At 28.7% G+C, this 15,143-nt stretch overlaps 1 protein-coding gene across 3 annotated transcripts in view; it reads right to left on the bottom strand.

Annotated features, from left to right (window-relative positions):
* Positions 1-3,283: 3,283 nt before the first annotated feature.
* LOC106677863 (phospholipase ABHD3) overlaps positions 3,284-15,143 on the bottom strand; it is a 21,667-nt gene continuing 9,807 nt past the window's right edge. For all 3 annotated transcript variants that reach the window (XM_014416033.3, XM_067050422.1, XM_014416034.2), the window contains 6 exons: positions 14,951-15,063; positions 12,980-13,092; positions 11,646-11,822; positions 10,232-10,283; positions 9,613-9,778; positions 3,284-6,815 (listed from right to left, as the gene is read on the bottom strand). In XM_014416033.3, the coding sequence (XP_014271519.1) occupies positions 6,613-6,815; positions 9,613-9,778; positions 10,232-10,283; positions 11,646-11,822; positions 12,980-13,092; positions 14,951-15,063 (824 nt within the window). In that variant the 3' untranslated portion in view covers positions 3,284-6,612. The remainder of the gene's footprint in view (positions 6,816-9,612; positions 9,779-10,231; positions 10,284-11,645; positions 11,823-12,979; positions 13,093-14,950; positions 15,064-15,143) is intronic.

Below are 15,143 nucleotides of genomic sequence, written 5' to 3'. Positions count from 1 at the left end.
TAAACGAAATAATGGCTAAATTCGAACATTAAACAGAATCATATACAATGACTTGCAGAATACGGCATTAGAATTCACAAAACTGATTAACTCATTTTATTCGATACTGTGCTACAAGAAGTAGGATCCATGAGCGTAGGTAGAAGAGAGCAGGGCGGGAGACTGCGGCTCCCTCCTAAATTTTTAAGGCCCAAGGAAAAAAAGTAAAGAAAATAGTGAAATTATTTGATAGAGGGCTTCTTTCTGGAAACCTGCCGGAATTAGAAAGATGATATTGTTAAGTTGACATCTTTACTGATCACAACCACACCTTTGAAGGGACAAGATATGCGTCGATTCTTTGGTAAAAAAGGTAAAATTCAAAGAACGCAATTATTTGTCGTATACTTATCTCTGAATATGATGGAGGGGAACTAATAAAAAGAACCTTTTTTTAGATTCAATTCTTCCTTTTAGAACTTACAGTTTGCCATTTTAATAACCTCTGGAAGTTTGTTGAAAATAAATCAATGAATACAACCATTGTAGAAGAGGTGGTTAATATTTTTGCTAGCAATCTCAGACGGCTGATGCTTTCATAACAAACCTCTTATATTTTCGGATTTATGTACAATAATTAAGTTTATGCTTCATTTTCAATAATTTATTATGATTATAGCTAATAAAAATTTAAAAAGTAATGAATGAATTTTATTTCTACTTCATAAAATTATCCAATCATTACTTTCAAAATTGTTATTACCTATAATTACAATGAATTATTGTAAATAAAACTTGAAAATCGACCAAAAACTTCATTATTGTATGTAAATACATACAATAAATACAAAAATACAGGAGGTGATGAAGAGGATTGCGCTATAAGCGCATCAGCCTTCTAGGATTGCTGGCAAAAATATTAGCCACCTCTTCTACGATGGTTACCTTTTTATTTTCAACAAACATTCAGAGATTATTAAAATGGCAAACTGTAAATTATAATAGGAAGAATGGAATCTAAAAAAGGGATCTTTTTTATTTGTTTCCCCCATTCATTATTTTTAGAGATAAGTATTTGTCGAATATTTGTGCTTATTGAATCTTACCTTTTTTACCGAAGAATCGACGTATATCTTGTCCCTTCAAAGGTGTGGTTGTGATCAGTAAAGATGTCAACTTAACAATGTTATCTTACTAATTACGGTAGGTTTCCAGAAAGAAATCATCTATCAAATAAGTTCTCTATTTTATTTACTTTTTTTCCGTTTTATTTAAATAGAAACAATTTTTCAATAAAATATTATTTTGTCTTGGAAAGGGGTGGAGCGAACGCCCCACCCGTATCCGCCAGTGACTAGAGCCGGATCTACACATTAGCCACTTGCTGCAAATACAAAATACCTGCAAATGTTTGATAAACAAAGAGAAACTATCATTGATGTCTACTCACTTGTTTGTTCCAGAGGGCCCTGAATATGCTCTGGCTTCTGTCTTTTAATGTTCTATATTCGATTCATTAAGTGTTCTAGTGTACACTTGATGCATGTGAATATCTTGTGATAGCTTAAATACATAGGTATCTAATTAGCAATAAAAAAAAATTCTTCTCCTGGCATTATTGTGCATAATCATAACATATAAGTATAATTATTAATATGTAAATAACTTTTGATATAAATGATATTTGACTTTTAAATGGATTTTGGAACTAGTATGTGTTATAAGGTAAATCATTGCTAAAATTTGCTATCTATAAGGGAGTTATTTTGAATATACGAGTCGATGTGTTGATACTGATGTTAGGATTCAATGATTCCATTCCTAGGGGTAAAATATTTTATATTTTAGGAGGCTCAAAAATCAGGGAATATTTGTGATTATGTGATGCGAAGGACATAGGTCAAGTACAAAGAGTAACAGGGGTGAGTATATCCATGAGTGTTTATTATGGATTCAGAAGATCAGGGTATTGTGTGTTCATTCATAATGTCAGTGCTTACAATGTAAGAAGATAGGAATGAAATAGACGATAGAAGATACATAGGTGTAAGGAAAGAGTAACATCCTTTCAACATTACCACAACTTGGAGGATAACAGCTTACAGACATTGTCAGGCAAAAGATTACCCTAGGAGAAGGCACCAGTATCCTGTCTTAGGGAGTAACAACTATGAGGGAAAACGTTCCTCAAACCGTACAAGTGTAAGGGAAGAAAATTGGAAGGCTGTAAAAGTGATAATTAAAAAAATATATATGATTATAACTTAGAGACTGTTGTAGAAAATAAGTTTTATTATTTGATTTTTAAATAAAACAGTAGATGGTAACACTGCTTCGGACATGGGACTGCTTGGCATTCCTTTTTCTGAGTCAGTCGATTGTTTATGAACAATTAATTAGCATCTTTTTATGAAACATTCTCTTTGTCTTTTGTTATAAAACCCTCCCTAAATCCACAACAGACATCCTAGTACTCAGAGGCCACAATGCACAATTTTCTGAAATCTAGCTATTAAGCTTATTCTTTATCCCAGAGAAGTTCTTTTTGGGTCCGGAAAGCTTGATAATAACAAATATCCTGTTTTAATGACTGTTCACTTTCTTGATTGTAAAGAGGCCTATTGCAAAATGTTGTTTTTTTTTAAATCATCTTTCCATGATGTATTCAAATAACTTAATAAAGTGACACTAAAATACAATGCCTCTATATAATTACTACCATTTTTATCTTTATATATTTATATAAATGGTAGTAATGATTTTAATACAAATTTAACTAATCTTCTAATTCTCATTATTACCCTCAAGATACAGAGAGTTAAGCCAAGTAGGATTGAAAAAAGATACTTATGTGATGAATTGGTTATGTAAGTATTAAGCATTACAGTATACTAAATATTTGTCTAGAGTGAAATAAAACAATTTTGTACATTATAAAACAAACAAGCAATCCATAAATGAAACAAACAGCAAAACTATTTAACTGGCCTTAACCTTGTGAAGGGCGAATACATTTTAGAATCCCCACATTTATCCACATAAATGTTTTGGTATAAATGGACCTCGAGAATCAGAAGTTAAAAATTATAATTAATATGACGTTCAAATGAATTGTTAGAGGACCTATCTGATACTTATGATGAGTTAATAAGAAACCTTATCAATATTAGGTAAGCCAGAATTTAAAATTCAAACCCAAAAATTATTGAAGTGTGTTAGAATTTAATATTTCTTTATCTTTAATTATAATACCTAGTATGTTGACTTCCATGTATTAGAGATAGGGATAACATAAAGAATGGAGTAATCAATAAAATATATTTTTTAAAATAGTAAAATAATAGCCCTAATTAGTAATGATTAACATAAAACAATTGATAAACAATACAAAGTTAAAAATGTTTAATTATTACAACTTCAAAGGACTTCCAGTAGGTGAATTAATGATAGTATATTATTTACAATTTATCTTAAATTCATTTTAATCATACAAAAATAATGATGGAATTAAGAAATATTTTTTAAAAATCCGTGAAATGTTTTTGAAGATTTATCTGGGATTCTTATCACATCTCATTGTACAAGCAGATTATTTACTTAATACATAAACACTTTTTAAACATAATTTTATTTTTTCAAATATAAAAAACATTTTTATAATGTTATAAAAAACAATCACAATACACAAGTTATACAAAATATATGTATTTATAAATTCATAAGTTATTAAATTTATAAATAAATTTGAATGATTAATTCAACATGGAACAATAAATATAATATACATTAGTTAACATTTTGATTGAAACTTAACTTTTCACTCCATTAAGTAATAGAAATATCAAATAACAAATACAAAAGTACAACTGAATTTTTTTTTTCCTTTTAAACTAAAAGGAGTTGAGCTAGCACTCGTTATCATTAAAATATTAAATTTATAAATATTTTTTTATTGGGCTCTTTGCTACTATGTGGAAGCACTTAACAGAATCAAATGAAGTTCAAATTTATTTTTAATTAAATATAAATAAATACAAAATAAGAAAAAATTGTGTAAAAACACCTTAATAAACTGTAAATCACAGACCCTTACCTTAGCTATATTCACTATCACTCTAAAAACTATTTTTTTTTTTATAAAACTAATACAAAGGTTTGAAGACGATAAACAATATAGTGTAAATTTCTCATTAATAGTAATCTCACTAATGTAGCCTTTTGAAGACTCAGTGTTGTTGCGTGGGTGTCAGCCGCCTGGGAGGGAGGAAAAGTTTACCACCCCCTTGCTTAGGCATTTCAATTTAAAATATTAAAGTATACAATAATTTTAAAGAACTTTTTAAAGGCAAGAACAATCATATTGTACAGATTGAAAAAGTTAAGAAATTAATTGGTTCAAATTTTTACAAGATGTTCTTATTATTTATTGTGAAATTATACTGCCCACCAGGCCAGGCCACCCCCAATACACTATGCAACTGTGAAGACTAATTTATACTTAAATACCTAAGGCAAATTATGCAATTCATATATCACACTTCAGCAAGAAAAGTATCATGATTAAAAAACCATATTTTAGTTAGGTAAAATGTTTTGAAAGACCTACAAGCCGGATAAACGTTGCATATGAATTAATCACTAAACTGAACAGTGTTTTTTCTATTAGTTAGATAAGTCAAGTGCAAATATTATAGAGTATAATTATTGAATTATTTTAATTTAGTTCTAAAAACTGGGTGAACATTTTTTGACAATTACATTAAAATTTTCCAACAGTGAATAAAAAATGTTTCAACATCATTATTTGTATTAAGGTTAAATAAAGATTAGGGATTTTTAAGTTGTGAAACTTTTGTCACCTGGGTGCAATACTAATACTATAATACTACCCTCACTACCTAGGAGGCATGTGGATTTATTTAAAAATCAAGTGGAAGTAGACAATTAATGCTATAATTGTTTTGCTTTTTAGAGATTTCAGAATAATTAATGTATTAATACTCTACAATAATCCTAATCCTGATTCTACTTTGAGGTAAACACTACTTTAAATATAAAATACATCGGGCATAAGTGTTTTTAAATGGAATAAATCCATTTTTGGTTTAAAAAAAAAATCAATAAATGATAGTTATCAGAACTTGCAGTTGGTCATACCCTTATTTAATTTATTCAGTAAAATGTTAATGAAGAAATTTGAAAAGTCATTCTAAATACGTTTTCATTATTCTACCAATATTTTAAAATCAAGTTGGATTTTGGAAGAACGTTGGTTGACTGATTGATTAATTGATATAAAAGGACGATGGTCCTGGTGCGGTCAAACGAACTAATAATAAAATTATTTGAGTTCTTTTAACCATCTTTCTTTTTTTGAATAAGTAGGTTTTTGTTTAGATTCAGTAGACTCTCTCTTAAAAGTGCTCAATTAATAGCCACATTTGCCATCCAATGTCACTAATCATATCTCATGAATCAAGTTTTCATTTAAAGCTTTTTTAGATGAGATAACAGAGTAGGGTTATTTTTTTTTTTTAAACCTAAATTTTCACTTATAGTAACAAAACTAACTTATCTCACAAAATCTTACTCTAGATTATAATCTTCTTTCCAACTAGAAACTTGCTAAAGCCAACATCATTCACAGATTCAACAAATCACAAGTTAGAGCCCTACCAAGTCTATTTATTTAGACTACAAACATGATGGTGCATCAAATATTTAACGAGCATATATGTAACAAGCTTGGACATACATAACACCTTTAATAAAAAAAAATAGTTATAAACTATTTGTTCTTTTTTTGACCGCTTTTCTTATATTTAATAAAAAAAAAGTATACAGTCCTCATTCCCCACCTACATATTTTTAATTAGTATTATTCACAGCTAGTCCTTATGTTTCAGATTGCTTCTTGATTAATACAATACCTGTCCACCACACAAAATTAGATTCGAGAGTGTTCTAACAAAATTGATTTATGATCAGAAAATCCTTAAATCATATGAAAGTAATAATATTAGAATAATTTATTTCTATTTCATTTCTTCATATTTTTATTAGCGCTTTATTGCTATTCTCAGATGAATATGTATGCCTACATAATATTTTAAGAAAATAATGAATATCATACACTCAAATATAGTAAAGCACTTGTATATGTGCTAGTATGCTTTCAGCATGTGTAATTTTAAATTATAAGAATTTCATGGACAGAGCATCTCTATAGTTCTCCTAAAAAAAATATTCATTATATTATGGTTTTTCAGAATAATTTTATATTTCCATAATCTGGTACCAGAGCAATCCTAACACTGACTGATAAGCAAGAGTCTACTCTTTTCAGAAAGTATTTTTCAAAACTGAATGAAGGAGAGTATATGCAGTTTAAGAACATTAACTCTTGGTACAAAAACATATAAATAGTTGAGATTTCTAATTCACCAACTTACTTAATGGATAATCTTAAATCAGGAGAATTTGTTTGTAATACTAAGGTTTTAAAAATAAATGTGCAGTATAAGGCAAATTATCAAAATAGATCCATGAGTGACCCCATAAATATAATTCCTTACTTAGTTATTAGTGGAAGAAAAAAAACAGAGAACCAACAAGTAAAATGAAGCATCATTTCTATATCAAAACATCTTCTTCCTTCTTAAAGTGTTTTACTCCATCTTCTAGAAGCATGGTTTTGAAATATTTACCAAAAATCCTGTACATGTACTGTTCTTTGTTTATCGGACAAATGCCTTCCATAAAGCCGATATGTCCACCTCTCGAGGTCACGACAATACAAAGATTATCCATTTTGTAAGCCTCATCAAGTGGAATGCCTACAATCATATGAAACTATATGAAACTATAATTAATTTTTAAATACTTTTATGATATAAATCTTAGGTAGATGGATTTCATTTATTATTTTTAATTTCATTAAAATGCAGTTACTTTTAATGATTTATGTTTAAAATAAAATTGAACAAGTAGAATTAATAAATTTTGTATTATAACTTTCACTTACTTAAAAATGAAATATATATTAAGGGGAAGTATTGTGACCATGAAAATTTTTTAATCCAAGTTTATACACAGAGAAATACAGGTTTAAGATCTCCTGAGTCTAAATAAGCAAGTCTTGCAAAAGGATCTGTGTTGTGTGTATATGGACAGCCTAGCTAGTCGTATGAAATTGAAATGAAATATTTAAGGAAGGTATATGTCTTAAATGTTAATGCAACTTTCACCCCTTAACTATTTTAGCACAAACAGCCCCAAAATCAGCAGAGCGTATACCCAGTATGAATTTTACCTGACTGGCTAAGACATAAGTCTTGAGACAGAGACTAGGGAATCAAAAATAGTCATACATAATAACAGTACCTGATCTCTACCAATCTCATTCCATTATACAAATACGTTATTGTTTGGCTAATATCTTTTGTTAAACTGTTGTGTTCTAGGCTGGAAAAAAAGTTTATATTCGTTTTTCACACCTCCAAAAATCTTTAATTAATAATTTGCATAGCGACAGAATAAGAAATTAATTTTTTTTTCAGGGATACTAGTAAAAGTTGTGTGACACATACACTAAACCATAATGGCATAACTCTGAAATCCATCATAAACAGATCAGTATTTCAAAGATTTACAATACAATAAACTAAATGAAATTACAAATATTTCTCTACAATAGTATTTTTTTTTATAGATATAACTAGAAATTAAACCAAAACTGACACAAGCTGCTACCACCCTTAAAAATATGTTTATTTTGTTCTCTCATATAGCATATATCACACTCTACAGACAAGGTGTTGAAATAAACCTTTTGTCAAAAGGTTAGGTAAGGTTGTTATATGTAAAAAAGGAGTTATTCTAGTGTTTAACTCAAATAAATTTTTAGTAGTTTTATCACTGTGATTCTCAACAGGTAATATGAGGTGATTAGTTTCAAAACCTGCTCAATCGATTTTCAAAAATATCATTAATAAAAGAAATTGAAAGTCAATAATGACATTACTCATTAACCATGAATTGTTAGAGTGGTCGTATTAACCTCTGCTTCTGGAATGAGTAGGGTCCCTTCATATGATGCGGGCAGTCGGTTTAAACTCCACCTTCATGCAGCCAAGGATATTATTATTAAAGGAAAATAAAAATTCAAAATATTAGCAACAAAAATTAATTTTTATTACTTTATATTTGAATATTTCATGAAGAGGCTAATAAAATGCTTGTCAATATAGACACTTTTTTTAAAAATTTCTTTTTCTTATTTTTATATCCTTTATCTTTTTTTTGTTTATATTAGGCAACTAATTACCTATATTTCAACATTAATGATTTGTCATTGGAGAATGAAAGCTAGAGGGAGCTAAAAAAGGCAAATTATCGCTCATTTGTCGTGTTACTCTTGCCCAGCTACTCTTTGTGTGCATTTCATCTTCCTAAGCTTTACTATAAACCATTCCATGTGTACACTTTCTGCAGGATAAATGTACCACTTCTTAGGACACACCAAAATCAGTTGAATTCAGTCCAATTTTGAATCTATAAAGGGCATTTTTTGTTTTTAAAATATAGAATTCACACTAATTGGGTTTCTATTCCACCACAATTGAATAATAAAGAAAAGAAAATGCAAAGATATGAATTAATTTTTAAAAAATATATTTTTTATGGTCACTTGCAGAACCGTTCACTGAAACAAATGAGACATCCCGCTTAGTTATCGCATGTATACATCCAATTAATGTGAAAAATATGTTGTTTGTTTACCATAAGGGAAGAAATGTTCATTCAGCCCTACTACTAGGGACTAGTCATGGCAAATACTAGGCTACAAAAACCAACTTTCTCATAGGAATACCTCATGACCAAAAACCACATGACTGTGCTACATTTAATCCAAGTAAAAGTATGAGTTTTAACCCATTTTTATCCTAGATTGGGAGACTTTTCGTCATAACAATACAATTTTTTTTTTACTAAAGAAATATTCTTAAATATTTGAAATTCCGTCAGTAATGAAAAAATCAGGGAGCGTGGTAGTCATGGGGTAAAGCATGTGGCTACTATCTCCAAGGACCCAAGTTTGAATCCGGCTTGGCAGAAAATTGTTTTCTGTTACACTGTAGCCGTGAGTCAACTCCTATGGGTTCTGGAGCCCTCCTGAGATAAAAATTGGATAAAAATCTGGTGGTCGAGCATGATTCTGACCAAATCACCTCCTTGTACAACCGTTGGTCTAGTAACAGTACTTCTTTACAAAGTACTGAACCCCTGACTCATCATGGGTTGTAGCGGTACAGATTTGAAATTTTTAAATGAAAAAATAATCATGAAAACAAAAAAAATTAAAAACAAAAAATAGTACTTTACATTGCTCAAGTCCGACAATTTTTTAATTTAATAATCATATTACAATTTAAAATATGGCCTTATAGTAATAGTGTTCCTAAACAAATAAAACAAAACCTTTCAAGTAGGAGTGGAAAAGTGCAGTTGTGTGATATTTAAGTTTGACAATATGAAACTTGATAATATATATATATATTTTATCTCATTAATATATTTCAAGATACCCAAAAAAACATACTTAAACATTTTTAAGAATATCAGATACCATACCTTCAATTGGTTGGAATGGGTCATCAGCAGAACTTAGACACAGTACAGGAATAGTAACTTTGTGAATTTTGTTATGGATGGTAGCATGATTGTAGTAATCAGTGACATCTTTATATCCAAACTGCTTTACTGTATACTTACTATCAAATTCTCTAATAGTTTTACTCTAAAAATATAACAAAAACATAATATTATAACAAAGTGTCATACTTAAATAGATGTTATTTATTACTTTACATAACACTTAATTATCAAATTACATACTTAAAATTATATTTTTTATAAAACATTTTACTTAGTTTACATCAGTTAGGGTTCTCTAAGTTTAAAAAAAGGTTGTTTTTACTTTCCTAGCAGCTACTAGTTACTAATAAGGTCAAATATTTACTAGCAGGTTTCAACGGATCTATGCATTTCTGTGATCCTTGAGTCTGAAAACTTTGTTTAAAGTAATTAGTCTGTAGGTATCACAATTATCTCTTGAACAGAGGAACCAATTTTATTCCTTTTTTTTTTTTTTTGTAAATATTTAGATGTACAATTCTTTATTAATAATAAGAAATTAAATATTACCTTCATTATAAAATATTTGAAAAAAAACAAAACAGGGAATTCTTACCTTAAGAATATCATCAAAAACATATTTGCCAGTATCCAGAACAGTGCGCATACTGAAAAGAAAAGATAAAACCATAATGAAATTAACAATAGATAAGGAAGTATAGAAATATATAAAGCTATATTTGAATATCCAATATTAAAACAAAATCTTTAAAATAAAAAGTATTCCTCCTAATAGTAATTTATAAAAAAAAAATAGAGATCGATACTATAAAATCAGAAACCAAAGCTTTAGAAGGTTATTAATGTTACAGATTGTATGAATTTTAACCCAAAGAAGAGATGGATCCTTGAAATATTTTAGAATTCAAAAGACAAAAATTACAGTCAAGTAAATGATTATTTCCCACAAAAACAACCCAGTTGTAACAATGTTCCCACCATATCCAAAAAAAAAAAAAAAAAAAAAAAAAGAGCAGCCAAAAGTTGTCAGCTACAAAAAGAGGTTTTTATAAAAAGGCTGCCCCGCCAGGATAGGAGCCTCTGTTTAATATGAAACATGTTAGCTGAGGAAAATGGAAGCTAAAGCTGTCTTTTATTATCTAATAGTGTACCAAGACAGCAAGTATCTGTCTGTAGCAACTTGAATAGCGGTTATGATCTTTTGACTATCAATTATCAAAAATATCTGCCCAACCAGGAAAGGAGCCTTATTGCTTCACACCTCGGGTTAACATGGAACAACTTCAGCTTTTTATTTTATATTTTGAAATTTTATGCTCCTCAACGTTAAATTACAGTAAATATAGATAACTGAAAAACCTGTACTTGTTGTGTCGGCAAAATATAGACATGCAGCGTTTTTTATGTTTGATAATTTTTCATGTGGATGTTTTTGCTTGGTGTGGCGGAATGCTACCATGTTCTTAGATAAATTTTAATCTTTTATAATCTCATTATTTCTCTATAGTCATTGTATCAACATTACAGACTTCAATAAAAGCTATTAAAAAAAATTATTACACTAAAGAGCACATTATTTACTTCACACACTAGAAAAAAAAAAGGTGAGATCAAACAAATATTTTTTATTTCATGTTCAGGCTAAGTGGCATATGATCTAACACAATCAGCTGGTCATATCTGCTGAAAAGTGTTGCAATTTTCACTACATTTATGTATTAAAAAAAAACTGATGACATTGCTAATTAGTATGTAATAAATGGATGAGATGGAAGTGAAGGATAATCTTCAGACCTAATTTTGTAATTTAATTGGTAATTTTTAAAATATGAAGATGACCTAAATAAATGTTAAATGTTAGTTTTTAAGGTCTTCTCTAATGTAGACTGCCATATTAGTTTCAAAATATTTATAATATTAAGTGAGATATGGGTTAAATCCTTGGTTACTTTGTCTTTTTAAGATCTTGTAAACTCAGAAAATACTAAATACAATAGAAAAATAATTACCTTCTAACGATGTTACAGAGACCACTAGCTAAGTGCCTATTAAGAAGCATGTTTAAGACTGGTGTCTCTATACTTTGAGTACCAATGTGGACATTCCATGGCACAGATATTATCATTGCACAAGAAAGCGGTGTTTTCACTCCTTCAGCCGATGAAAGATAGTTACCAAGAATCAACCTTTAAAAGTGTTCATAAATAATTGTTATTTTGAAATTTAATTATGGATGAAAATTTTTAATAGAATCATAAATATTAATTTTTTTTTCAAATAAACAAATAATTAAAGTAAATTCATCAGTATTCATCATATAAAAAGATAATTTATTATTTTCTGTTTATATTTAGTTTAATGCAGTAGGTATATTATGCTTACGACTAAACACAAGAGTCAAGATCCAAGCAAAGGAAATGAGGAACCAGAGGAAGGTCAACAGAAAGATAGGACGAGGCTGTGTGAGGAACAGTATGATCAGAGCATGACTCAATATCACAACTATTGAGGGAATACTGGAAGAAGATCACCTGAGCTAATTTTGACAAGAGCCTCAAATGATAGAAAAAAAGGCTGTCATAGAGAGACACCAAGGAAGACCCAGAAAGACTTAAGATGAAGAAATAAGGCAGGCCTTTGGTAGATAAGATCTGGAATCGAAAAGAAAGAAGCTGGCACAGGACCAGGGTCTATGGATCAGGAATACTATATCGAAAGACACATAACAGAAGAAGGAAGATCAAGAAGTAAGAAGAAGGTATATTATGGTTCAAAAATATAAACAATAGGTATATAACAACATAAACATGTAATGTGATATTATGGGTAGTAAAGATATGAAACTATTAACATTGAAAACAAATTTTTAAGAAAACAAATCTTCATTATTTAAATTTTTAAAGCAATCTACATTCACATCTATTCAAGTGGAAGAACTTTGTACAACTTCCATTCACCATATATTTTTTTATATCGGTAAATAAAAGTAAAAATTTGACTAATGTCATAACTACCATGAAAACACAAAACCATTTATTTACTCCTTTAGTTAATAGTAAAATTCTTTCATATTTTATATTTACCCATTGTTAATGCATCCCGAAGATAGATTTATTTTTTTATTTTTAATAACATTTCTAGTTGAATTTTCAACCATATTTTTTTGGTAATAAAAACACATGAATTTTCATTTTTTAGCTACGCTATTCACAAACACACACCCATTAAGTCCTTAGGTGCATTAATTGAAAAGGAAGTGCAGTTAGCATCATACTTCAATAAATAAAACACTGATAATCATGATCACATGATAAGAAATATTGAAATAAAACTGGTTACTTACCCACCCATAGAAATGCCAACAGCACCTAATAAAGAACCCTCATACTTCGCTTTAACATGATCAATAACTTCAATCAAATCTTCACAGTTAGCAGCACAATAAGTACGAGGGGTCTGGAAAATGTGAACAAACATTAATAAAAAATTACAAGAGTATTTACTCTATATAAAAATAATAAAGTTAACAATATAAAAAAAGAAAGCAGCAAGAAAAGAAATTTGAATAAATTTTCTATACATAAATCGTAGTCTGTTTATTAGATTTCACATCCCTAATTAATCCAATTAGGACATGAAGGATGAGTTGCACTAAAGGTTACCAAATTATTTCACTCAGAAGGCAAGATTGTGAAATAAACGAATTATAAACTTCCATTTATTCACTCTATTTTGAGTAGACATTAATTTTTGCTCAAGTAGAGCAACTGAAAATTATGTAATCACAATACTTAAAGGTAAAAACTGACTACTAACAACCATAGAAACACAAAAACATTTATTTATGAATTCAGCTTATTTGTACCTTTTTCGTCACAATTATTTTCTACTGCATTATATGTAATATTTATATTACTACTCTCCTTTCCGGACATCTGGGAAAATATTTCTCCTAGTTCATAATCAAATTGTTTCATAGTTCAAATTTCTTCATTTATAATTACAAAAAAAAATGAGAAATAGTTAATTATTTCAAATTAACAAAATTAAAGGGAACCATTTTGAAATTTTTGCAATTAAGCCTTATCTTCACAGACTTTTTCAATGAAGATAAAATCTAATGGATAATAAAGACAATATGATTTTGCATTCATATAGCAAGTTTAGTAAAAATTCTAGAGCTATTTTCAAGAAAAAAAAAAAGAGTAGAATCTACGATGGGGGCATGTACCACTTAAAGAAGGGGTGTATCCAATTTTAGTATTAAACTTACTAAATTAGACTTGAGGGACATTGAAAACTTATGTTAAAAATTTCTCACAATCACAATACTTCACCCAATACATATTTCTTATATAGGTAGATGAAAGTAAAAACCAAATTAAACTTGTGAGTGTGTGGCTGATCAACGAACCTTATAATACCAATTACCAACATAGCCCTAACAATATTACTAAGAGTGCCTGGTACTTGTTTTTAAACGTAAAACTGTAGCAAATTATTAATAAAAATGGAAAGTAATTTTTGATATGATTATACAGTTGACTGTGTTAAGGTTTTGGACTGTGCTTAAATCAATGGAAGCCGCTTGTTTTTCACCCATTCTTGAGCAGAATGGATGTGTTTTGAGTGGTAGTGAAGTGGTGAAAACCATATTGAAAAATTGTTTAAGTGAATTTGAATTAGAGTGAGCTTGTTTATTGTTAATAAAAATGGATAATAGTCATAGTCGTAGGGAACTGTGAGATAAACAAGATTACTTTTATCTAGGATTGGTTTTGGGTTTAAAGTAAACAGAATGAATAGTGAATTCAACCCAACAGTCAAGGAATTGGGATGGAATGCCAGAATGAGTATTAATGACTTTCTTTGTTCAATTCACAGTAGTTTCAATTGTTTAAATTATATGTTAATTGCTGTAAGATGTTTAAATTGCTTATATTAAATTTTTTGTGTTGTGTTATTTTTCTATATAAAACAAAAATTATAGTTGGATATAATTTTATTTTTATTTAAAAAAAAATACCTCTTAATACTAAAATTTGGAGATGGTAAAAATTAACAAAATAAATCGATTTATTTTAAAATCAATTCATATTATTCAAAGTAAATCTAATAAAAAATAGAAAGAAATAGAATATCATATTATAAAATATTCTAGTGTAAAAAAAAATAACACAACATATACAATGTATAAATACATTGATTTATATATAAATAAAGTGATTCTATATGTTAAATAGATTTATGGAACCATACAAAATAACATCCAAAGGGTCACCAATTAATTACAAAATAATAGAATGCTGGATACCTTAATGCGAATTCCTATCCCTCTTTGATTGAAGACAATGATTCTAATCCCAAGATCTGATGCCATCAATGCTAATCCTTTAACATAATCAGAGCTACTACTCCCAGTTAAACCTAAACATAAAGATAACCATGAAATACATAGGAGAAACACTTAAAAGGTATAATTCTACATTTATACCAATTGTAATTAG

The sequence above is a fragment of the Halyomorpha halys genome, unplaced genomic scaffold (assembly GCF_000696795.3).
Source record: "Halyomorpha halys isolate HHAL.00 unplaced genomic scaffold, Hhal_1.1 Scaffold110.1, whole genome shotgun sequence".
In the NCBI taxonomy this organism is placed as follows: Eukaryota; Metazoa; Arthropoda; class Insecta; order Hemiptera; family Pentatomidae; genus Halyomorpha; species Halyomorpha halys.
This window is presented reverse-complemented; position numbering and strand designations above follow the sequence as displayed.